The 27333-nt window shown below is 42.3% G+C and overlaps 1 protein-coding gene across 3 annotated transcripts in view; it reads left to right on the top strand.

Moving 5' to 3' along the window:
- Window positions 1-27333, top strand: part of PARD3B (par-3 family cell polarity regulator beta) — a 1834390-nt gene that overhangs the window by 1667203 nt on the left and 139854 nt on the right. For all 3 annotated transcript variants that reach the window (XM_033945029.1, XM_033945028.1, XM_033945030.1), the window contains one exon: window positions 12273-12352. In XM_033945029.1, coding sequence (XP_033800920.1) covers window positions 12273-12352 — 80 coding nt within the window. The remainder of the gene's footprint in view (window positions 1-12272; window positions 12353-27333) is intronic.

Genomic DNA, 27333 nt, shown 5'->3' with positions numbered 1-27333 from the left:
TTTCTGCCTTGCTGTGCCATATGCTTGGAACAACCTGCCTGAATCAGTATGCCAGACTCCATCTCTGGCAGTATTCAAATCCAGGCTCAAAACCTACTTTTTTGAAGCTGTATTTAAGTCCTAACCCTTTCCAACTTGTAACATGCTATATCTGTTTCTCATTCCCTCTGTAGCTTCCTACGCCCTCTACCTCTTCATCACTTTGTATTTTTTTTTATGAGCAGCATATATTGATTCACCCTTTGTTCTATGTATCTGTCATAATTAGATTGTAAGTTGCATGCATCTGGTAGCACTACCCATTCACCCTACTTGCCATCTTTTCTACAAGCTCTTAAGAAGCCAAAGGTAGCTGGAAATCCACTGGGGAAGAGAGATGTGATGTGTGTACCTTTCTACAAGGCTGAAAATGCTGGAGGGAAGAGGGTTTAGATTGTGGAAGTGCTTTATATGCTAGTTGGCTGTAGGAAAAAAAGTGTAAGGAGAATGCTCTCATACTTTGGGTTTGAATAACCTGTTGCGAGATAGAATTCAATTAGGAGATGTTCTGAAGTCTCTTCCAGGTCATAAAAGGAATTTCCTACCTGTAAGAGAATGTAGTGAAGAAGAGAAGATTACAATTATTTGGGGGGAGGGGTTATTAGCTTTATTTGGCAATAAAGTTTAGATATGCAGAATCAGCCATGACAGTGCAGTTCAGGTATCAAATGAAACTTTAACCTGGCTCTCCTTTTGTTAGTATAGTCAATAATGCACACATCCTAATACTGTGACTATAATTCCAGCATACTGTTGATCCAGCATACTGTTGATAAATCTGAAAAGCAATGATTCGGTACAAGATATACTATTAATGCAACCATTATATACAGGTGAATAAATCTTATTGTAACTCTCTGCCCAACCTTTCCATCATTGTGGCTTTTAAATCTCCTCAGTGAAATTGATGTATTATGCGCAAATTATAAGATTGGCAGACTTGTGTTCTGATCTGTAGAATGTGAAACCATGCTAATTTTTTTTAATGACATTGCCTTTTTAAGGCGTTTTTGCCCTTTTTTGATTACATAGACATTTGCAGAAAACTTTGTGTGACTAATTGTTTTCTTTTTAATGAATTGTTAAAAACGTTTGAAAGGGCTTTAAATCTTCCTCTGCCATTAATCCATGAACGGGAGAAAGGGTTAAATAGCCTCTTAGCATATTGCTTTACAGAAACTGCTGATTCTAGCAGTGTCCACATAGGAACACTGCAGTCTTTAATGCAAGAAGCGCTGAGTGCAGTTGATGAACCTTCTGCATTTATGGAAGAAAAGGCTAATAGCTTCATTTTAACAAGGCCCTTAACACTTGGACCATCAACAGGCACTGATTGAGTGGAACTGGGGAAGAAAAGGTGAAAGTAGGCTAAAAGTGTTTTTCTGCTTGGTAGTCTGCCCTATGTGAGCTGTGGTGCTAGGGTTTAGCACTTGAAAAAAAAAACCCCAGAGAACTGGTATTCTCACTGAGTGCATTAATGCTTCCCTAGTTAAGTGTTCGTAGCCAGTCTTCTCTGGTGATTCAGTAAAACCACAGCATTAGGGTAAGTGTCTGGATTACAGTTATATTGAAACTGATGAGCTAGGAAAGTTAAAACAATGTTTGGTGGTTCTTCATTCATTTTCATTTAGTGCTTTTAAAGGATCCACTTCATGTTAAGTGTCTTAAAAAAGTCAACTAAGTTGAAGTGTTCCCAGAAGTATGATACTGAAATACAGTGCTATGCACCTTTTTAAAGATAAGATTTCTGTAACACAACTAATAAACTTCAAATTTGGGGCTGTTTTTACTTGACCACAGTTCCTCCCCCCAAATGAAAATGCTCATAATAATACAGCTTCTTATCAGTGGCGTACCAAGGGGGGGGTGGGGGGCGGTCCACCCCGGGTGCATTCTGCAAGGGGGCGCACAGCCGGCCGGGTCTGGAACCTCACGCGCTGCTGAAAACCAAGGCCGGATCTTCCCATTTCCGCCATGGCAGATCGCAGCAGGGGGAAAGCTTCAGGGCTGCGGCCAATCCACAGCAGGGAGCGGACGAGCATGCGAATCAGAAGGAGAGGTGGGAGTGAGCAGCAGTCCAGGCCAATTGATGGGCTTCGGTGGGGCTCAGCAACTCCGGAAGTGAAGATTGGCAGGAAAAATCCTCCTGATTCGTATGCTCAAAATCGGAGCAGGGCAGTGGAAGGAAGGATGAGATGTCACTCGCCCAATGAGTCCCTTTTCTTGGGGCGTGAGCTGCACTGGGATCGGGATGACCTCGGACCGATGCGCTTTCTCACAGCCCCCCTTCCTGTCTCTCACCTGTTCATGTTGGTGCGGGCTGGCCACGCGCCCGATGCCTGGGGCTACGAAGTGCCGATTCCATACTCAGGGCGCGTCCCGCCATGCTAGGGTGATGGTTGCAGCACGCAGCTTTTGTGTAAGGGGAATGGGTGGCTTGGAAGGGCGTGGAGGGTGACAAAGGGGGGTCAGGGTGGTATGGAAACATGGTGAAAGGGGAGTCAGGGTGCTACAGAAACATGGTGAAGGGTGCCAAAGGGGGGGTCAGAGTGCTATGGAAACATGGTGAAGGGTGAAGGGGGAGTCAGGGTGCTATGGAAACATGGTGAAGGGTGACAAAGGGGGGTCAGGGTGCTATGGAAACATGATGAAGAGTGACAGGGAGGGTCAGGGTGCTATGGAAACATGGTGAAGGGTGACAAAGGGAGGGTCAGGATGCTATGGAAACATGGTGAAGAGGGGTCAGGTGCTATGGAAGCGTGGTGGCTGGAGAGAAAGGGGCAGATGCTGATGAAATTGCAGGGAAAGAGATAAGGGGGAACAATACTGCATGGAATTGGGTTGTAGGGAGAGAAAGGGGGCAGATGCAAATGGAAGTGGGGGGAAAGAGAGAGAAGGGGCAGATGATGGAAGTGGGGAGAGAGAAGAGGACATATGATGTAAGGAGGGGGGAAGAGAGAGAAGGAGCAGATGATGGAAGTGTGGGGAAAGAGAGGGAAGTGGGCAGATGATGGAAGGAGGGGGAAAGAGAGAGAAGGGGCAGATGATGGAAGTGGGGAGAGAGAAGAGGGCAGATGATGGAAGGAGGGGATAAATAAAAGGAGGGCACATGATGGGGGAAAATGATTGAGTTAGGGACATACAGGAGGGGGTGAGGGAAAGAATGTGGTGAGCTGTAGGTAGACAATAAAAAAGGAAATTGATGAGAGGGTAGTAAGAACGTAATCTAGATGGATGCAGAAAATAAATTGAAAAGGAAAATGAGGGAAGAAAGGGATTGCAGAAGAGAGGTGTGGTAGAGGGAAGGAGAGGAGATGCCAGACCAATGGGGGTGAAAGGAGAGATGGAAGGGGGAGACATACAGTTTCTGGAAGGGGCATCGAAGGAGAGAAGATGCCATAAAGGGGCAGAGAGATGGCAGATAATGGATGGAAGGAAGAGAGTATCAAGAAGATGAGGAAAGCAGAAACCAGAAAAGACAAAGGTAGAAAATACTTTTCTATTTATTTATTGCTTTAGGAGACATGTGTCACTGTTTCTGTGGTGTTGCATTGTATGCAGAGTTTAGCTTCTTGCTGATTCAATTTAACCTTTGTCTATGTATTTCTATTTTATCCCCCCTTTTACAAAACTGTGGAGCGTTTTTTAGCACCAGCCGTGGTGGTAGCAGCTCTGATGCTCAGAATTCTATGAGCGTCACTGTGGCTAAAATCCACACTACAATTTTGTAAAAGGGGAAGGGTTAGTTTGTGATGACATATTCCATACTAGGCAAAGGTGTTTTCTGTGTTCTGTGTGTTCGAAAGACATGGTTTTCTGTTAGGATTGACGGTGTAGGATTGATCTGTACTAGTCTGGCTTGTTTAGTTTTACAATGGGTGTATTGATGTTGTAATGCTCACTGCATATGTAAGATGCTGCCTTTTCCTAGGTACTCATGTGTGACATGTGACTTGTTACTAAAAATCATGATTTTTGTACAGATGGGGGGGTGGTACCAAAAAATTATGGGCCCCGGGTGTCACATATGCTAGGTATGCCATTGCTTCTTATATCCTGTAATTTTCGACAGGGAATCAATGCGGCTCACAGCAAGAAAGAATACATTTGTGGTTCCAGATTAAAGTGAGCAGATTTAGCGTAGATAGTTCAGAGGATGGGGGAGTGATAAATAGAAGCGCTAGACCGCGGATAGAATTCGTAACAACAAGGGGAAGAGGTATGTTTTTAGTCTTTTCCTGAAGAGAGTGTGTGGGAATCAGCCACAGGTGAGCTGGTAGATTGTTCCAGATATAGACCAGTGATTCTTAAACCTATCCTAGGGGACTCCCAGCCAGTTGGGTTTTCAAGATATCTCTAATGAATTTGACAGGGGTGTATACATGGGCGGAAAATGGTTGGGCTATGGGCATATGATGTGAACTGAAGCAAAACATGTCAAAGATCAGGCTGTGGTCTTCTACAAAGTCAGCACTATCTTTACTAGCTAGAACTTGGGGAAGAGGAGGTGGTCTTGCAATAATCTTCCGAGACCAACTAAACTGTACTACTCTCAATACAATTTCTTCGCCCAACGCAGAAATTCTCACCATCTCTCTAACATCAAAATCACTGCCCTCAGCACTAACCATCACTTTATTCTATATCCCGCCAAAAAAATGGACCATGACCAAAGAGGACTTCGCTGAAACCCTACTAACAAATTTGTTAACAAGTCCTTACAACCTACTATGTGGGGATATTAACATCCATCTTGAGCTAACCGACCAACCAGAAATCTCTGATTTTTGGTCATTGCTCACCCAACTAGGCTATGACAAACATCCCCCTATCAAAATCCACCAAAGAGGTCATCAGTTAGACCTGGTGACTCTCTCCTCCAAGGAACTAACAAATCCCACTTTTTACTGGAAACAAGGCAACTGGTCAGACTCTCTTTGGTCTGACCACCGTCTGTGTACCTTCACCATTGGATGCCAACACAAACCCACCAAAAACATTAATACTAGAACTACCAAAACCCACACTACCAGAGGAAAGATTGACCCAACAGAATTTTGGTCTCGTTTCGAAATTAACTCCACTCCAACCGAAGAAATAGATCAACTCATGGCCGCCTGGACCAAGGATAGTACTACCATACTAAATGAGATTGCTCCCATTAAAACCCGCAGAATAAGAACCACTAACAACGAGGGCTGGTTCGATCCAGAACTGCTGCTATTAAAGAAGGATCTAAGAAAAGCAGAAAGACTATGGCAAAAATCTGGAACCCTCGAACATAGATTGACCTGGAGACAAAAACTAAAAAATTACAAAAACCAAACAAATGAAAAAAGAAAAAATTTCTACTCCCACAAAATCGGTAATATCAAAACCAATAGTAGTAACCTCTTCAAACTGGTTAATGACCTATATAACACCAAGACCCTCATTAATACACATGAAGAATCCACTCTAACGGCCAACACCCTGGCAGACTTCTTCAACTCCAAGATCCAACAACTAAGATCAACACTACCCACTAGGCTCAACCCCCTGGAGTTGTTCCCCATTCTCCCAGACCCGGATATACCTAACCCAGACCCAGGAACCAGAACAGACCTAAGCTGGAAACAATTTGCTACAATCGACTGGCACAACTTTAATACCTACTACGATAAATATTCACACTCCTTCTGCCCACCAAACATCATGAAAGCCGCCCCGCCCCACTTCAAAGCAAATATGATGACATGGGTCAATTTCCTTTTATCCACAGGAAACTTCCCTCCTGAGCAAGGTCAGATTATGACCACCCCAATCATAAAAAACGCGAAAGAATCACCAAATTCCCCATCTAACTATAGACCGATCGCAGGCATCCCCCTATTTACCAAAATAGCAGAAGGGTTGGTAAAGATGGAACTCGCCGCATACCTAGAAAAATTTAACATCCTATGCGACTATCAATCAGGCTTCCGCGCAGACCATAGCACTGAAACCATCATAGCCTCTCTTCTGGACCACCTCCATTCTCTCTTTAGTCAAGGCTCAAGTGCCTTGATTATACAACTTGACCTGAGCAGTGCTTTCGACCTGGTCGACCACACCATTCTACTAGAATGCCTGGCTCACATCGGCATCTCCGACCAGGTCCTCAATTGGTTCCAGGGATTCCTTAGAAACAGATCCTACAAGGTTCTCAAGAGCAACTCCCTCTCATACAGCTGGGACAACACCTGCGGGGTCCCTCAGGGCTCCCCCCTATCACCCACTCTGTTCAATATCTACCTGGCCTCCCTAGGTAACCTCCTACATAACCTCAAGCTCAAATTTTTCATATACGCAGATGATATCACAATAACTATCCCCCTAACCAATTTCTCACAAGAACTACTTGACCACATTACAAACATTCTCAACCAAATTGAACTCTGGATGTTATCCTTCAGACTGAAACTCAATCCCGACAAATCAAAATTCTTCTTAGCCACCCCCAATGACAAAATCAAGGACACTACTATTCAACTGAAAGGAACAACTTACCCCCTCGAACCCACCCTAAAAATTCTGGGAGTCACACTCGACAAAAACCTATCCTTAGAAAACTACACTGACCTCACGGTCAGGAAAAGCTTCTCCGTTCTCTGGAAGCTACGCACCATAAAAAAATACTTTGACGACACTTCTTTCCGCCTACTTGTACAATCTTCCATCCTCAGCATTCTTGACTACTGCAACATCATTTACCTTAACGCCACGAAGAAAACTACTAGGGGACTAAAAATAATCCAAAATACCGCCGTGCGTCTCATCTTCGGCCTAAAAAAATGGGAACATGTCTCCCCCTTTTACCACCAACTTCACTGGCTGCCTTTCGAATCTAGAGTTATTTTTAAATTTGCTTGCTTCTGCTTGCTTCTCCAAGTTACATTTATCCTCATTTTAACCGGTACTACTCAAACAAGAAATCCCGTAGAATTCAGCTGTTTGCCTTCCCCTCGCTAAAACTTTATCACCTCAAAAGATTCCTAGACAAAACCTTCGCCTTCCAAGCAGCCAAGCTGAACTCATGGCTTGCCCAAATGATATTCGAGGCCCCCACTTACCTCGGCTTCAGAAAATCACTTAAAACTTACCTTTTTAGTGAACATGACCCCTAAGGAACCCCCATTTTTCATTACTCTTCGACCCCCTAATTCGCCCCCTGCTTTTACCCTCCTCCACGATAGCTCCTCTTTTCCCGACCTCCCCCAATCTCCCTCCCTCCTCTATCAAGTTTGGTTAAATTTGTTATATAGCTGATAAATTGCTGTAAATCTGCTGTCAACGCAGATCCTAATCTAACTGATGTAAACCGCCTAGAACTCGCTGGGTATGGCGGTATATAAGAATAAAATTATTATTATTATTATTATTACTAAGTTATTTTATTTTTTGCTGCATATTTCTACTCTGGCCTGAGAAATTCTCAAATTAGCACAGAACTCCCCCCCCCCCCCCCCCCACACACACACACGTTTTTTCATAGCTTTCTATCTGTTAGTAGGACCAGGAAAAACTCATCTACCTTTCTTCCAGCCAGTGCAACTACTAGCAAACATTTTTTATACTTTTCATTGGTTACGGCCTCCATTGCCTCCTAAACACAATCCCCCCCCCCCCCCTGCTATTTAGAGAAACTTAGCCATCCGGGAATGACTCCTGAATGGCTAAATCCCATTTGGCCAACTATCCGTCAGTATTTAGCAGAAGATAGCCAGCTATTTCCCATTGAATATCAGGCTGAATGGCCAGCCTGGTGTCCGGCTATGTCACATAACATAGCCAGTCACTGCCAATTTTCTATACCACATTTTCTGGGCTCAGGTCAATGTGGTTTGCAATAGCTTAAGTCTCAAAAATAGGAAAGGCAATACACAATAACACAAGAAAGAAGCAAAACATGCACACTTACTAGTCACATGCATACTAATAGCGTCCACTCAGATCAAAAATAAGGGAGGGGGAAAAGGTTTAGATAAATATTTGCTAGCTGTACAAGCCAAGATCAATGGACATCTCATATGGCAACCCACTCATGACCCTTAGGCAGAAACAAAATAGAAAGATTTTAGCTGAGTGCTGGTCACGGAGGCGCTCGATGGTCTGGTTTGTTTTATTTGGTGTATGAATTATGGAATTTTATATTTTGATGTATGTGTTGGTTTGGTCTGTTTGGGTCTTAGATTATATTTGTCGCTGATGCGACGTGTATGTTATATGTAATTTGATTTGATATGTAAGTATGCAATTTGTTATAGTGTGTCCTTGAAGTGTTTTGTATAACAAATATAAATGTTTTAATTTGTATGTTAATATGTAACTTGCCCTGGATAAGGGCGAGTGAGAAATAAACAAACACAAACTGACATTTAAAGTGCTGATAAGGGTGGGGAAAATGATAAAAGGGATGGGACGACTTCCCTATGAGGAAAGGCTAAAGCGGCTAGATCTCTTCAGCTTGGAGAAGAGATGGCTCAGGGGGATAATATAGAGGTCTATAAAATAACGAGTAGAGTAGAAAGGGTAGATGTGAATCGCTTGTTCTCTCGTTCCAAAAATACTAGGACTAGGGGGGCATATGATAAAGCTACTAAGTAGTAGATTTAAAACAGACCAGAGAAAATATTTCTTCACAAAACGTGTAATTAAACTCTGAAATTCATTGCTGGAGAATGTGGTGAAATCAGTTAGCTTAGCGGGGTTTAAACAAGGTTTGGATAATTTCCTAAAAGAGACCTTACTGTCCTTTTAAGGACAATTGAGCGAAAATACTATTGAGTTTAACAGCATCCCTCCCTATTGTTCTCTTTTACTTTGCCTAATTGTAGTTCTTGCCTTTTACCTTTTGTTCTTGTTTGTTTTTGTTTTTAATAGTTTTTAAAAGTTTTATAGTTAGTTTGGGGACGTATTGTCAGCTCAAACCTATATTTTAGGTAAAGTTTGGTTTTTGTTTTTATGAATTTGTACACCGCCTAGAAGACTGATTGGGCGGTATAAGAAATTTTAAATAAACTTGAAACTAGAAGTCCATAAATCATTACTGAGATGGCTTGGGAAAATCCACTGCTTATTCCTAGGATAAGCAGCATAAAATCTGTTTACTACTTGGGATCTAGCTAAGTACTTGGGGCTTGAGTTGGCCACTGTTGGACACAGGATACTGGGCTTGATGGATCTACAGTCTATCCCAGTATGGCAATTCTTATGAGGTAATGCATTCCACAATTTTGGCATCTAAAAAAAGAAAGCTGAGTTTCAGCTTGTTTCATAATAGGCCTTTTTTGGTGCAGGGATCAAAAGGCGGTGACTGCCCAGGGATTGTAATGAGCAGGAAGGAGTATATAAAACAATCATAGTCTAGATGCTAAATACACAGGGAAGCCAAACTGATAGGCCTTGAAAGTGAGACATTGAATTTTGAACTGGAAACCATATTGAACTGGAAACCAGTGCAGAGAATGTAGGCATGGTGTGACATGATCAAATTTCTTTGCATGACAAAGGAAGCAAACAACTGTATTCTGAAGGGTTTGCAGGCAACATAATTGAGATTTCTTCAGCCCAACTTAAACGGTGTTGCCATAATCAAGCTGTGAAATTATAAAAGAATGGATAAGAGTGTACAAAGATGCTGGATTTAGTAAATGTTTCAGTGAATGGCATTGTCGTAGAGATAGAAAACTGGCTTGAAGAACTTACAAAATATGTTTTTGAAATGAAAGATTTGAGTCAAATATGACCCTTAAGTAATGGAATGACTGACCTGGGGCATCAAATAAATGAGGGGATAGTGCTGACAACCAACACACTGCAGTTTTATCTAGGTTTAGAGCTAATCTATTAGGCCCCAATTCTATAAAGGGCACATAAGGCGTGCGTTAGGTGTCCAATCTAAGTAGTTAGGCACCCAAGTTAGGTCCTTTGTAGAATTGCGCTCAGCGGAATTCAGCACTGTTTAGGCGCCTTTAGAGAATCAGGTTTAGGTGAGATTCAGATGACCAAACAACGTCCTTAATGTTATAATATTTTATTATTATGTTATTAGAATGGCGATTTTATGCTGGTTTTCATTATAATTGAAATACTGGGAGTTGGATCTGTTTAATGCTTTTATTTAGTTATTTCTCTTCCATCAGACAAAGTGACTGGGATTCAAACCAGCAACATTAGGGTAGAAGGCTTTAGGTTTAACCAGTGTCTTACAGAGTGAGCAATTGCATAGCAATTGCAAAACTAGGTCTTATAGGCATTATATGGATGTCTACTTTTGAGCATAGTTTAGGCTTCAGATAGACCTGAGTTCTAAGGACGGAACTTAGGCACAGTTTGGGCATGCTTAATGCGATCTGCAAAATAGCTCTCTGGGTTTTTATTCTTGCTTTATTAAGCTCAAAATACATTTAATAAGCCACCACATAAATAGGGCACATCAATACAAAGATATTGCATACAAAACCTATTTTTCTAGGCAAACAGTAATGCTATTTGCTAATTAGAGGGAAAGATCCATTAACTGAAGCACAGCACATGATAAAACAGCTTTATGTTTCTTGCTAAAAAGCTACCCTTTTTTTCTCACTAAAGATTGCTCCAATGAGGTCATTCTTGAAACAGGTAGATTCAGCAAATGACAAAAATATATAGATTGCATGCATAACTTCATTTGCAAAAAGTTAAAAACAGAAAAAAAAAATAGATACAGACCTTAGCATGGCTTCTACTTCATTACAAATGGAGGTTTGCAGCTGCACAAAGAGTTGCCGCAAGTTTTAAACATGGGCGGCCATGAAATTGTGGCTGCGTGTACAAAATGGCATCTACGTCTTGTGGACACCTAAGTACCAATTATCACTTGTTAAGACCCTTAATTGGCTCCTTAACTACTTAGATTGGACACCTAAAGCACGCCTAACTTTAGGTATGACTTAGGTGCCCTTTATAAAATCTGGACCTCTGTGTCTAGTATTGTTAATTGCACATCATACATTTCCCTGTTGGGTTTATTTTATCGTTGTTTTTTAATTATTTCCCTTTGACTTTTATCTATTGTTAACCACTTTGATTTTTGACTTTTTTTTTGTTAATAATGGCGGTATATCAAATAAAATAACTAACTGTATATGGCAATACAGTAGGTTTTGGTGGGCTCACATTTTCCACCACAGGTGTACTAGTTAGGATGGCATATGGGCCTGGGTCCTCTTCTCTGTAGTCTACTGCACTGCCCACCAGGCTACTCCAGATACCTGTTTGCAACTCTACTAGGACTGGCCATAGTACCTGCGGCTGTCATAGAGACAGATATGTACTCTCTCATATATATATTTGGGGGATTGATGGGAGTCAGGGACCACTGGGGAAGTGTGTGGGGGCCATATTTTCATCCATCCAGTGGTCATGTGGTCAGTTTGGGTACCTTTTTGGCCCTTATTGGACGTTTTGTGAAATGTTTGATTATTGCTGTAAGGCAATACCACAGCGAAGGAGATGAAAATCAAAAGGCTATAATGGATTAGGTTTATTTGGTAATACTAAACAGCTCAACATGATTTGTGTTTCAGCCAAAGGCCTAGATCAGGAGTCAAAAGTATGAAATCAATTGGTGATGTTCCAAGTTGATTCAATAGCAATGGTGAACAGATGTGAATTCCAAATCATCCCACAGTGAAAACAATTGAATGAAGCATTGTGCACAAACATCTGCTGAAAAGCAAAATGTGGGAACAGGGAGCCTATTCGTTGTGTTGTCATTTAGTATCACCAAATAAACTTAATCCATTATAGCCTTTTGGATTTCATCTCCTTCGCTATGGTATTGTTGTTTTTTTGCAGAGAATTTGTTGTCTTCTGTTATTACTTGATTATCCAAGTGCTAAAAGCCTGCCCTAATCCTTCCCAAAACATGCCTCAAACATGCCCTCTTAAGATTTAGACACACTGGAGACAAAATGACCAGAAAGACATCTAGAAACTCAGTTTTGAAAATTTCCACTTGGATGTTTTGACTAGTAAGATGTCCAAGTGCCAGTTTATGCCATCTTTTGGACGTCTTTTTTTGAAAATGAACTCCTATAGTATCTAAGAAATCATGAATACTGAAGACTTACTGACCAATAGGTGGATTATTATTGCTCATATTCTAAGTTTCTGCCTTACCTAGACTGATTTTTTATCTTCTTTTCTAATTTTCCTCTTTGCTCCTACAGGTCTCTGGAATAGGTGCTGAAGGAAATTCTCACAGCTTCCGCTTTGAAGGGATGGAAAGGCAGTATGCATCTTTACCAAGGTACAAATAATCATTCACTCTCAAATATATTAATTGTGGGACAAGTTCACTATTAGTTTACTCTCTGTAGTAAAATAGTAAGATTTGGCTCCTTATTTGTGCTTCTGTTTTGTGGCTCACCTGTAAGAGCTGATGTATTCATAATCTGTTATTGATTGGATAGTATAGGTAATAATTATAAAAATAAATAAAACTCGTAGGCTAAATATTGTTCCTTCTGGTTGACCATCATGAAGCATATGAGGACTTACTGTACATATGGATCTATGTATAATTGCTCTTGTTTAGACTGAGAAAGAGGAAATACAACAGAGATATTTAAATGCCTTAAAGGTATAAATATATAAGCTGAATATCTAATAATAGTTTGCTAAATTATTGTAGTGGAACAGGACTGTAACAGGCACAAATATATTATTAAAACAAAGCCTTAAAGCTCCACAGATGCATTACAGTGCTAAACAGCTACATCCATCTAACATTTACCCCCTCCTTTACTAACGCATAGTGCGGGTTTTAGCGTCTGTAGCGGTGGCAACTGCTCTGATGCTCATATCCTTGCGATCAGGCTAAGGCGTGATTCTTTAACCTGTGCCGGTGACATGGGTTCCGGTTAGAGAATCGGGGGAGGGGGAGGGGGGAGGCATTTGTTCATTAGGGCCGATTCTCAGCCACTTCTTAGGTGGCTGCTGAGACCGGCATCCTAAACAGAATCAGGTCCTTTATGCTTAATAATGAAGTTTTTTTGTGCCTATGATGGATGGCTTGGAGTGCACTTGGAAGTGTTCCCTGTGACATCTGAGGATTTCTTCCTTCATTTTTTCTAAATCGTTTGTATTATATTGTAGAGGATTATATTATAATGGAGAAGATTTTTTTTTTATTAATTACAACGTGGTTGATCCTCCAGTCCTTCTTGTTTTTTTTCTATACAAGACATTTTTATGCACATTACATGGGGTAATTTAATTTAAAACATTACCTGCATAAAGCAGAGTTTTTACATTAAAAATCCTTTATAAAATTACTCCTTATATGACCAAATGTTCTGTGGTAAAGTGGGTTAAGATTAGATGTTTAGCTGAGGGAGGGGGCAAAGGTTATTCAGATAGCAGCTGCTGTCTGGGTTAAATTATCAATATATAGTTGAAGAGGTGCTGAGTAAGGATCTGCTAAGGCAAGGGACACCAACCACTGGGCTGTGGACCAGTACCAGGCCCAGGCTATTCTGAACCAGGCCGCATAGGAAGAATAAAATAGTTTATTTACATTAGTTTGCAGCAGTGGTTCCCAAACCTGTCCTGGGGAACCCCCAGCCAGTCAGGTTTTTAAGATATCCCTAATGAATATGCATGAGATAGATTTGCATACCTGTCACTTCCATTATATGCAAATCACTCTCATGCATATTCATTAGGGATATCTTGAAAACCTGACTGGCTGGGGGTCCCCCAGGACAGGTTTGGGAACCACTGGTTTGCAGCATAGGCATCGGATGGGGGGCGGGGCACATTGACCATTGCCCCCCCCCCCCCCCAAATTGTAGGTGGTCTTTAGGAGACCTCTCTTCAGTTATTATCATTGACATCAACATTTATTTATTTATTTCCATGACATAATTAATCATGCCTGTAATGTTTTTGCCATCTAACTGATTATTATCTTAAATATCGTAAGACAATTTATACCCTAGTCTGAAATTAAAGTAGTAAAAGTGGAATTGCCTCATATACAAATTTAAGATTGTAATCCCTTGGGAATAGGCAAATACCTAATGGACCTGAACGTGTAATACTGTATATCTTGAGCTACCACTGAAAAGGCATGAGCTAAATTCAAAACCTCCTAAAACAGTTCCTCTTTAAAGCAAAATAAAATATTCTTTTTCTGTGCTATATTTTCTTGTTATATATTTATTTCCTGTTGTGTTGTGTTCTGTCTTGGGGGGGAGGGGCATCCTATTGTTCTACTATAAGGATTTGAATTCACATGCTAGGCCTTCAAGCAAAATTTTGCAGAGGGCTCCTTGTAGCAGTAGGGCTGTATGGAAGGATGTCATTTGTGGGTGGGATTTCTGAGTTGAAGTTGATGGAAATCATAAAGATATTTTCAGAATGGGCAATCTAGAAAGACAATGAAAAGGATGGCAAAGGAGAAGGGACAGCTCTTATTGTGAGACTTGGCTAGGTTTACCAGATGTCTGGGAAAACCCGGACATGTCCTCTTTTTAGAGGACTATCTGAGAGCCCAGATGGACATTCCAAAACCTGATAGTTTGTCTGGGTTTTGGAAAGCCCCGATCTGCCTTCTACATCTGGAGGGCCTCTGAGGATGCGCAGATGATGTCACACACATCTATGCATGCTCGGAGGCGCTCCAGACGCAACACAGAGGTCGGAAAAGAAAGATGAGGCTTTGAGGGCGGGGCTGGGGCAGAATGGGATGGGGCCCTGTGTCCAGGTTTTTCCATGGAAAAATCTGATAACCCTAGACTTGGCCCTGTAGCAGCAGGAGATTATGGCCTTCAAATATGCTTCTGCTGCAAAGCTGCATTGGTATTTATTCATGGATTTGGGAGATAGTAAAGCAAACAAAAAGGGATATGTGGATGTGAAATGTTCTGACTTGTGCTCTGCTCCTGCATTTAGGATGTTGCTGGGCTCTTTTCTTACTAGACCAACCTTACACACCACCCCTTTGCAAAGGCTTCGTAGGTAATGTCTATGCTACTGTTTTGGTATGTTCCCTTTAAGATAGAGTGCTGAAGCTATATATTATGGCCTGGAGGTAGTCTTTGAACCATGTGCATCATCTAAAGAAAACTATACAATACAGGAAATTGGGCCTGCTTAAGCTGAAGCCATATATACCCTTGAAGGCAGTTCTACAAATTAGAGTTACAAACCACTTACATTATTATAATTCGGTTTTTATAGGCTGCTGGAAAATTCTGAAATATAGGTTGCAGTTGGTACACTGATTTATTCAGCTTTCAAATATGATTTGATACCACTATTTTTACAGCTACTTTGGCTTCTCATTGATGCCATAATTGGTGCTTTGATTCATAGTCATAGAGCATTGTATGGGGCTCTACCATAATATATGCAGATCTATTTTCAATGTTTAACTGGCAATGTTGTACATAGTCTTAGGAATCAACTATTATTAGCTTCTCCACAGTGAGACATTTGAAGTTTAGGAAGTAATTTAATTCATCTCTGTCACATCAGGCTTCTTCGTTAAAATATGGCTGAGGGGGAGATATGATTGAAGTCTACAAAATCCTGGGTGGTGTAGAACAAGTAGATCGATTTTGTGCTCCATCAAAAATTACAAAGACTTTGGGACACTCAATGAAGTTACAGGGAGATATTTTTAAAACCAAAGGAGGAAATATTTGTTCACTCAGAGAATAGTTATGCTCTGGAAAGCATTGCCTGATGATGTGGTAAGAAAAGTTAACATAGCTGGTTTTAAAAAAGGTTTGGACAAGTTCCTGGAGAAAAGTCCATAGACTACTATTGAGACAGACATGCGGGGTAGGGGAGGGGGCACTGCTTGCCCTGGATCAGTAGCGTGGAATGTTGCTACAATTTGGTTTTTTGCCAGGTGCTTTTGGCCTGAATTAACCACTATGAAGATGGGATACTGGGTTAGATGAATCATTGGTCTGTTTGTAAAGTTCATATCTCAACACTAATGAATTGTGTATTATAGTTTTGCTGCTATCTTGTGATGTCCTTGAGGATCCTCTAGCTCTTCTTGAACTATGTAGGTATATGCAGGCTAGAAGACCCATATGTAATGTAATATAATATAACTTATGTGCATGAAAGACACCATTAACTGACAGGTGCCTGTGTCCCTTAGGTTCTATTCTATAAAGTAGCACATATGTGCCCTGGTGTCTAACAGCAACAGGGATGTATATGTATATGTGGGTAGATTATATGCAGTATAGCAGCCAGAGAATAAAATTTTAAATTCTGATTTTCTCTCTTAAAGCTGATTTCTTGGACCAACTTCATCAATCTCTTAACTCATTATACACACTGAGTAGATCTTCACATTCCTCACAATCCAGTCTACTAGCTTTCTTTTCCTCAGTCAACTAAATCAAATGCAGACATCAGATCAAGGGATATGAGAAGATGATAATTTGACACACAGGCCCGGCTTCTGTATAGGACGCCCGGGAGGGTCATCCTATACAGAATCGGGCCTACATTAACCCCAATTCTCTAACTGGCGTCCATGTTACAGACACCGGTTATAGAATTGGGTTAGAGTAGATGCGGCTGCTACATTTATCATGGCAAAGGATCTCCCTGCTGTGATAAGTATAGCGGCTGCGGCCGCCTGTCCGATTGCCAGCAGGGCGATCCTGCTGGAAGGCCACCCCCCCCCTCGACACTCCCAATCTCCGGTAGGAGGGTGCCCCCTCCGGACCCCCCCCAAGTTAACGCACCCCTCCACACTAACACCCCCCGTTGACCCCCCTAACCTCCCCCCCAACTAACCTACCCCCACCTATCCTCTAGTTGTTAGCCAGACAGACAGGTCTTGCTGCCGTCCTGCCAGCATGCCCGCATTGTCGAAATGAGGCAGGCCCGCCCCTTCCCAGCCCATCCCCACTAAGCCTAAGGCCTGATTGGCCCAAGCGCCTAGAGCCTGGGCCAATCAGGCCTTAGGCTTAGCGGGGATGGGCCGGGAAGGGGTGAGCCTGCCTCATTTCGACGAGGAGGGCCTGCCGGCTGGACGGCAGCAAGACCCGGCCAGCCAGCCAACAATTAGAGGTTAGTTGGGGCGGAGGTTAGGGGGGTCATCTGTGGGTGTTAGTGTGTGGCAGGGCAATAGCATTGGGAGATCCGGAGGTGTGGCAGCCTTCTGGCAGGAGGGGTTGGGTACCCTCCTGCCGGCGACTGGACAGGTGGCCACGGCCACTATACTTATCGCAGCAGGGAGATCCCTTGCCGCGATAAGTATAGCAGCCACGTCTACTTACAATGTAGGCCGGCTTTTTGCTGGCTTACATTATAAGCGTCTCTTCCTCTACTAGGGAAATGCGTAGGGCCGCCTAGGTTTGCTTAAGGCCCTTAGGCGAGCTTAGGCGGTCTTGCGGGCCTCCCTAGGCTCCCAGAGGCACCTTCAATATAGGCGGCCTGCCTGGGGAGCATTTTTTTTTTAAATGTGCATCCCGATTGGCTGATTAGACAGCTGTAGGACGCCTACAGCTGCCTAAAATCGGGACACACTTTGCTGAATCAGGGCCACAGTGTCTGCTTGACACACAGTGATTTGCTATCAGGTTATCACTAGTATGGAATTCTGTGCCCTTATATTTGTTTTGAAAACATAGTTCCTTCTGTATATGACTCAGCTGTCACTAAATCCCTTGCAGTAAAGGTGAAGATTTCCATTTGATGCCTATATAGGGGTGGAACTGCCCTGTAAACAGCATAAGGAGATAAATACCTAGGATTCTTCTGGTTGGGTACCCATTTAGAATGAACAGAGAAGAGAACTGAGCTCTGACCAGGGAAGAGAGTTTCAGATCATGTGACGGATTGAGCCCTCAGTACTGCAAAGATAAAGGGATAAGGAACAGTTGGAACTTCCATAAGGCACAAGTACTAGAGAAAATCCTGACTGGAGGGGAGATCATGGGAAGAAAGAGGAGTGTTGTAAAGGAGTTGCCTGTGAGTATCCTGAGTAGGAACGAATGAGAAGGCTTGATGGTTTGATGTTATGAAACCGTTTGTAACAGACTGTTGAAGAAACCGTAAATATATTCTGAAATTAATTGGTAAAGTTGAAGTTCTAGTATACTTCACTGGGTGCTGTGGAGTTTTTTAATGCCTGATTGTATACAACCTTTCAGAGATGGAGTCTATTTAGTTACTGTTTGGAGTAGACTGGTTGGGAAAATTATGCTTTGCTTAAGGGTGTACAAGGGCCTTGGAGAAAAGTCTTCCCCTTCCCTGTGCCTCCAGGACCCATTAGTAGAAAAATGTGTTCTTTATGAATCCACCTCTGCTACACGGTTTAAAACTGGCATGCACTAACTGCAAGCAAATTTTTTAAAATTTATGTGTGAGGGTGCACGTCTGGGGAAGAGAGTGGGTGTTTATTCGCAAATCAGTGCAGCTACATTACCACATGCTAACTAATGAGTGCAGAATTACTGCCTGAGCCCTCAGGGCCGGCGTGATTGTCAATCAACCACTAGGCACCGTTTACAGAATCACACCTAGCGGTGTCTACCTGGAGGTAGGTGCCGGTATATTAGGTACGGTTTTATCAGGTCTAATTTACCACTACCTAACTCAAATACCTAGCGATCTAAGTCAACCATGCCTGTTCTCCATCCCCTAACTATGCCTACTTTTCAGGTAGCGTCGTAAGGCTCCTCAACTTAGGTGCTGCACAGAATCCTGTGCCTAACTTTTAATTTTTTTAAATTAATTATTCAATTAACTTCAGTCGTGTAGTCAATTTCTTTCTTTTCTTTTTTTTTATTTATTATTTATAAAGTTTCACATTATTTATCAAGCATTATCATCTTGGACAGAAAGGCCCTGATTCTCCAAAGTGCATCCCGATTTTAGGCAGCTGTAGGCGTCCTACAGCTGTCTAATCAGCCAATCGGGATGCACGTTTTTTAAAAAAAAATGCTCCCCAGGCAGGCCTGAAGGCACCTCCGGGAGCCTAGGGAGACCCGCAAGATGCCTAAGCTCGCCTAAGGGCCTTAGGCGGGCCTCAGGCGGGCCTTAGGCGAATCTAGGCGGCCCTACGCGTCTCCCTAGTAGAGGAGAAGCTTAAAATGTAGGCCAGCAAAATGCTGGTCTACATTGTAAGTAGACGCGGCCGCTATACTTATCGCGGCAAGGGATCTCTCTGCCACGATAAGTATAGCGGGCCGCGGCCTGTCCGATCGCTGGCAGGAAGGGTGCCCAATCCCTCCTGCCCGAAGACGCACCCTCTCCCCCCGACAATATCGATCGCTGGCAGGAGGGTGCCCAAGTTCCTGTGATCCATTTGCAATGTATGCCATTTTTGAAGTCACACATAAAAAAGTCTTTTATTAAAAAAAAAATATAACTAAAGGGTGACAGATCAACATATACTGCTCAAAGCATATCAATCCTCAGCCTCAATGTAAGTGTGCTAAAAAGTTCATGTGAGTAATATGTCAAAACCATTTAATGTCACCATAGATTGTCCCTTTGTTACCATTAAACACATGCCATTTAGAAATAAAAAAAACTAAGCTCTATGTATTATACTGGAATCTGCAGGCAAATCACAATATATACTTGGCACCACTTTGGATCTGACATATGGCACTATGGCCTGGGTCAGGGATCTTGATATGATTAATCACTTTAAAATGAACTGTTTCTCACTCAGTGATCTCACTTCATTCATCATTTCACTGCAACTCTTTAGTGGATCTGCTACTCTAAAATGGCCTTTGAAGTGAAACAATTTGAGTCACACATTGGTTCTGTTCCTGTGCTTAATGCCAGATGATCAGATTCTTTCAGAGCTTTCTGGGAAGGGCAAACGTTTTTGACTGCCTGCAGTGTATGCAATAGTTCCAGAGTTACTGTGTTCTGTAGCTCTCCTCAATTCTTTTTGTCTTTCAAAACCATAAGATGCATTCATCATTATCTCCTGCAGCCTTCCAGAAGTCTCTGCAAGAGCCTGTCTCTTCAGTATCGTATCAAGACCAGCCTCACATCCCATGAATGTGAACTACTGTCTAAAGAGACCATGGCAGTATATGAGGATTGTAGCAGAATTCTGAACAGATTGAAAGAGAAAGAGAGAGATGGTTTAGTGCAGGGATCTCAAAGTCCTTCCTTGAGGGCCGCAATCCAGTCGGGTTTTCAGGATTTTCCCAATGAATATGCATTGAAAGCAGTGCATGCACATAAATCTCATGTATATTCATTGGGGAAATCCTGAAAACCCAACTGGATTGCGGCCCTCAAGGAGGGACTTTGAGACCCCTGGTTTAGTGGAAGGTCAGTGAGAAGCAGGTTGGAGTAGTCTAACCATGCCTAAATTCAAGTGCACCAATGCCAATGTATGCAATTCTTCTATAATGGCATTTTTGCATACAGATGCCATTATAAAATTGGTGAAAAGTGCACTGCATTGTCATACCTAACTGGAGTCACCGAGTTTTATAATTGTCCCCATTGGATAAATTCTACATATGGCACATAAATCATTGGTGCCAAAAAAGTGCTATTCTGTAAACTGCACTTAAAGTTAGGTAGAATTTATAGAATAGGGATTATAAGTGAGCAGAGTGTGACATAATGGTTAGAGCTACAGCCTCAGCACCCCAAGGTTGTGGGTTCAAACCCTGTGCTGCTCCTTGTGACCTTGGGCAAGTCACTTAATCCTCCACTGCCCCAGGTACATTAGATAGATTGTGAGCCCACTGGAACAAGATAGGAAAAACGATTGAACACCTAATTTATAACCTGTACTGAGCTCCTTTGGGAGGACGGGCTAAAAAATTGAATGAAAGAATAAATGAATAATAAATAAGACAACACTTGTTTCAGGTAAGTAACTAGTGTAATATATTGGAGTTAGGAGTTTGTGTTCAGGAATCATGGTGGAGGACTAAGCTTCAGTATTCACTGAGGATCTCTACCTGGATATTTCTCATTCTTCCTCCCTCCCCCTCCTTGCTTCCTCAGGATCCCATTATTAATCATCTTACTTTCCACCTATCATTGATTTTTCTCCATAATGTCACCCTTCCTCATTTATTCCCGCCATCCTCCTTTTTATTTCACATTCCACTCCTGAACCATTTCCTTTCGTATCTTTCAGTTTCCTGTCCTTTATGTCTTCCTGCTGCTAGAAACTGATTCTGTACTCTTTTGTTTTCATGTGGGGACAAACAGGACGTTTTTAATTTATTATCCTACCCACAGTCATCTGGAAACCAGGAAAGAGAGAAAAGGCCATTCTGCTCGTAGACTGCAGCACTATTGAGGCATTTATTTATTTCATGAACTTGATATACCATATTTAGTGAGTATACACAGTAAAGTTGTTTACAATAAAAAAAGCTCAGTTCAGTGCTGGAGCAGAAAGACAGAAGCAAAATATAGGACAAGGGAAGAGGGAGGTTGTAGCCGGGAAAAGTGAAAGATAAGGGATTAACAGAGTGTATCAACTGTTCATGAAACCAATCCTGTCACTGGTTTGCTGCCATTACATCTGCTCCAATTTAGGAAATATTTTCACCAAAATCTGCTTGGAAAACCAAGTGCAACAAATTTATTAAAGTTGTTTCAGATGGACAGAAGGAAGGAAAAAATGCCAAAGGTACAGTCCAGAATAACAAAGTTATGTCCCTAAATACATCCAAACAAAGATACAAGAAAGGCGGAAGGGAAATCAAATTTGTTTGAGTGGAGCAAAGGAGACGACCTGTTGTGTAGGGAAGTATAAGATTTCAATGAATACAGGGGGGAGCTTAGCATACAAGCCTGAAAGATGAGTATAAATGTTCTTGAACGTGATAGAAGCAGTCACAGTAACTAGGTTTCCCAAAACAATAATGCTATATCTGGTAATTTTGAAAAATCAAAAAGAACTTATTTAGCCAGCATTTCTATCATTATCTCTTTCCCCAAAAAAGGGCACACAATTTTTATGCAGATTTTTCCATTTTATCCAAAAATTGCCTCATCTCTCGACTTCATTCTTTTTAACCATATCTTTTCATTTCACTTTGGGGGCAATTTCTCCAAATGGGTAGATTTTGTACATACTAGGACAGGAATGAACCTCAGTCCTAAGCCAGGGCATGTGGTGTAAGATCTAAGTCTCTCAGATTTACTGGTATCGTTTACTGTAGTATTTGCATTGTGCCAGAAAGCTTCTTTCTAGAGTTTGTAAGATGTAACATGGATAGATAACATATCCAGGTGCACTTGGAAGTTCTTTTTTTATCAAGCCTATGTCATCAAGTATGACGAGAAATATTTCTGTATCTTTCTGCCACATTTTCTTGGTCTCGGACTGCATTTCTTGATACTTGAGGATTTTCTATCTCTCTGCAATTCACCAATGCACCTTTACCATATACCTCTATAATCAATGCTGTTCTGGTATTTTTCTCTTTTACTACTATATCCGGTTTTCAAACATCCAGCTTTCTATCAGTCAGGGTGAGAAATATCCCAGGTGATCATAACCTCTTTTGTTTACTACAATTCTCTTAGGGTCAGGATTCCAATGCTTTTCTGATAGACTGGTGTTGTAATGCTTAGATGTGCTACCCTATTGTGCCTTCTGTGTTAAAATATTCAGCCATCGGCACTTTGCTGCCATCCCCGAGATGAGTAACCTCCTATGTTGTTACCTTTCTGTTTCTTTCTCTATATTCCCTTCATTTTGAACCCATGGTTCTGTACTTTTTTCAACAGATGTTCCATGTAAAGGGACATTTTTGATATGACATCTAAATCCGAGGTTGGACATTTTGTGGCAAACATTCAAAAATGCACTAGCAAACATGAACATTTTCAAAAACAGAAAAACATCTATCTTTCTGTTTTAAAAAATGGCCATTTCCTAGATGTTATTGTGCTCAATGCGTCATCTTTTTGGGGAGAAAAAGTCTAAAAACAACACACACAAACAAGCAATTGGGATATAGGAGAGGCCAACATTCGTAGTAGACTAGCCACACAGACATCCCAGTAAACTTCACATAAAAAGTCCCAGGTATATATCTCACCATAGTCCCTTTATATTGTATGGGGAGCCCTCCAAAACTCACCCCAAACCTACTGTACCCAGATGTATACCACAACAATAGCAAGTGTCACCTATATGTAGGTAGAATGGGTGGGTTTTGGAGGGCTCACATGTTCCACCATAAATGGACCAGATAAAGTGGGATATTTGTCTGGGTCCTGTCCACTGCACCAGAGTCCTATGAGCGTTGGAGCTGTTACTGCAGCGGCTGGCGCTAAAAACTTCTTATTTTATGATCTGTACTTCATTTGTCTTGGTTTGCTGTGGATTGTGCTTCTGCTCCTTTTTATTGTTTATTTAAAGCTTCTATACCGCTACTAATGACTGGGCAGTCAATTCAGACTTCTTTAAAGGTGCTACAATACCGAGTCAGTGTTTTCCGGGAAAATTTTCCATACTGATGTAATTAAACCATAATCAATGCATGAGCTTCAGTAAAGATGTTACAATACAGAGTTAGCATTTTCTGAGATAGTTTTCAATATAGACAATTAAACCATAATCAATCATCCTATTCATGCCTATTTACTATATACCAGTGGTCTCAAACTCAAACCTTTTGCAGGGCCACATTTTGGATTTGTAGGTACTTGGAGGTCCGCAGAAAAAATAGTTAATGTCTTATTAAAGAAATGACAAATCTTTCCTTTTGGCCAAGTCTCCAATAATAATATTGTCATTTATAGCTAAAGAGACATATGATCAAGAAACTGTTTTATTTTACTTTTGTGATTCTGATAAACATACCAAGGGCCTGAAAATAGTACCTAGCGGGCCGCATGTGGCCCCTGGGCCGCGAGTTTGAGACCACTGCTATTTAATATAATAAAATGTTAGGCCGCGCATGCGCAGTTCCATCGCGTGGGTCCGTTTTCCGTGAGATGTAAAGCATCTCAGATAGGAGTGGCATGCGCCCGAAACACTCTCTCTCCTCCTCCGAGACGGATGTCGGACACGGTGGCTGTCGTCCCGTGCTGTTTTTTTGATCTGCCCTGCTCCTTGCCTGAAGTCCTCTCTCCCCCGAAGCTGATGTCGGACGCGACGTTTGTCTCCCCCGAGGCGGATGATCTTATGGGAATCAATGTTCTTCGCTCTGCCCTGCTCCTTGCCTTACTATATTTTTAAGTTGAAAGACGAGGCAGCGGCTCCTCTCAGGATCCCCACCTGCGTCGGAAGTCCAATGCAGTCGGGGATCTTGAGAGGAGCCACCGCCGCCGCCATGTCTTTCAACTTAAAAATATACTAAGGCAAGGAGCAGGGCAGAACGATCTTCAAAATGGCGGCAAATCGATCTCCGTTCCTCCGGGGGGGGGGGGTCTGGGAGGAGAGGGATCGCGGCCACACCGAGGAGCCCAGCAACTTTCCGCTATCCGGGACCCGACTCATTTGCCGCCCCCCCTCTTCCCTTACCGCGGGCCCGACTGGCGATTCAAGCAGCGTGTCAGCACTCTTCACACGCTGCTTCGGGCCCTTCTACTGCCCTGATTTACTCTGGCACATCCGGAGCAAATCAGGGCAGTAGAAGGGCCCGAAACAGCGTGTGAAGAGTGCTGACACGCTGCTTGAATCGCCATGTGTAGTTGGGCCCGCGGGAAGGGACACAGGCGGGGATCATGAGAGGAGCCACCGCTGCGTCTTTCAACTAAAAAAAAAACACAACAAGGCGGATGTCGGCCCGATGGCTGGAGTTCACCGCTGAGTCCGGTGAAAAGTGCTTACCTCAACAGGAACCGTCGGGTCTAATTCAAATACTCCCGGCAGGTCGGGAGGGGGCGGAGCAGGCTCGCACGCCTGGCGGGGACCGGACAGGAACTAGACTCCCTGCAGGAGCCAGCCTGATGGCTGGAGATCACCGGACTGGACAGGGGGAGCAGGTAAGGGGGTGCTGCAGTACAGGAGGAGCAGGGAAGAGGTGATTCTGGACAGGGGGGGAGGTAACAGGAAGGGAGGCCTACTGCTGGATAGGGGAAGCAGGGAAGAGGTGCTGCTAGATGGGGGGGAGGTAAAAGAAAGGGAGAAGGGCTCCTGCAAAGGAGAAGAGCTACTGCTGGATATGGGGAGCTGGAAATGGGGTGATGCTGAACAGGGGGAGATAAAAGGAGAAGGGCTACTGCTATATAGGGAGAGCAGGGAATGGGTGGGGGGTGCTTCTGGACAGGGAGGAGGTAAAAGTAAGGGAGAAGGGCTGCTAGCACCCGTTAATGTAACGGGCTAAACAACTAGTATACCATAAGCAATCTACCTGCTTAAATAAACACATGCCCTTTCATTCTCCCTCTTCTTTGCTCCCCTTTTGCTGTCTCTCTTCCCCCTTCTTTTCTTTCTTTGTTTTCTATCCTTCCCTTCTTTCTTTTTTCTCACCTTTCCTTTATGTTCTTTCTCTTTATATCAAGGGTTCTTAATCTGAATAGGAAAAAATTTGCAGCTTTATTTTCACTAATCTCTAACTGAAATTTGGCTTTTCATTTAATGAATGTAGTCAAAAAAATAATTACCATAGAAACATGACAGATAAAGGCCAAATGGTCCATACAGTCTGCCCATGCGCAGTAACCATTATCTCTTCCTCTCTCTAAGAGATCCCACGTGCCTATCTCACAGTCTTTGTCTCCACCACTTCTTCCAGGAGACAGTTCCACGCATCTACCACCCTTTCTGTCAAAAAGTATTTCCTCTTAACTTCATCCTATGCCCTCTCATTTCAGAGTTTCCATTCAAATGAAAGAGACACAACTCATGTGCATTTAAATGTCTCTATCATATCTCCCCTTTCCCGCTTTTCCTCCAAAATATACATATTGAGATTTTTAAGTCTGTCCTCATACACCTTATGACAAAGACCATGCACCAGTTTAGTAGCCTTCCTCTGGACCCAACTCCATCCTTTTTATATCTTTTTGAAGGTATAGTCTCCAGAATTGCACACAATATCCTAAATGAGGTCTCACCAGATTCTTATAGAGGGGCATCAATACCTCCTTTTTCCTACTGGCCATACCTCTTCTGTCAATACATTTTTTTGTTTCATGGTCCAGTACTCTGGAACTCACTTCTATTAACCCTTCGTCTTCAATCCTCCTTAGATACATTTAAATCAGAACTAAAGATCTTCTTATTTAACGATAATAATCTTTTTGGAACCTGCTTTGTATAAAGCAGGATATAAATAAAACCATAAACCATTTAGAAATGCCCAGCTCTCTCTCTTCAAGGTGAATATATGAGACAAGTGTGGCTTCCTCTTGTACTATCCCCTTTCCAAACTATCCTATCTTAAATTGCAGTTCTATCCCCTTATCTCGACTGTCATGTTTATCTATAAGCTCATAACTTTTCTATATTTTAGTATTGTAAGCCGCCTAGGAGGATCTTCCAGTAGGCGAGATATAAAGTCTGAATAAAATTTGGAACTAGTGATTTCAGTTTCTTGAAACATCTTCTCTCCTTCTCAGTACACTGCCCAATCTCCATCCCTCACTGCCTTCTCGTTACCCCCTTTCAACATGATGTTGCTGCTCAGCCTCTGCCTCCTCTTTCCACCCAATTCCTGCATGGTGCTTCTCTCCCTACCTTTTCTTTTCTCTCCATTCTCCTCATGGCTCACACCCCCTCCCCCGTTTGCTCTATTCTTTCCCATTCTGTGATGTAACAACAGCACTAATAGAACTGTGGGAGCTGCTTCAGAACTGAGGAAGTGCTTTTCTGTCTATGGTTCCTGCTCTTATCTCCAACAGCCAGTTAGTTTTGTGTACTCAGCAGCAGTCCAAGAGGAGAAAGTAGCACTTTTCCTTTCTCCCTCCAGACAGCTGTCTCAGTTCTGCTTGTGCAATTCCAATGTTCTTGCAAGTTATATTGCTAGGAACTCTCCCTGGAGTAGGGTCTCAGACTGGGACTCAGGTCAAGTCAAAAGATTTCTTGCTATGAAATTAGAAAATTGAATAGAATGCGAAGGAACCAAAGTAGTTGAGAGCTTGGATCCTGCAAACAAGCCCGCTTGCTTTCTTTAAGTATGTCTCTTTTAATTTGTTCATGTTTCAAACCTCCATTAAAATTTCAAGCAGAGCTATAAAATGCCCTGTGGCATTCTGTCCTTTATAACTGCCTTGGCTTCTCTTTCTCCTCAGGCTACTGATTAGGGCATTTCAGTGGAGATACCATTTTTTTCTTTAACCTGAAACTTT

The sequence above is a fragment of the Geotrypetes seraphini genome, chromosome 5 (genome assembly GCF_902459505.1).
Source record: "Geotrypetes seraphini chromosome 5, aGeoSer1.1, whole genome shotgun sequence".
Classification (NCBI taxonomy): Eukaryota; Metazoa; Chordata; class Amphibia; order Gymnophiona; family Dermophiidae; genus Geotrypetes; species Geotrypetes seraphini.
The sequence above is the reverse complement of the archived record's forward strand: the minus strand, read 5'-3'. Positions and strand labels throughout refer to the sequence as shown.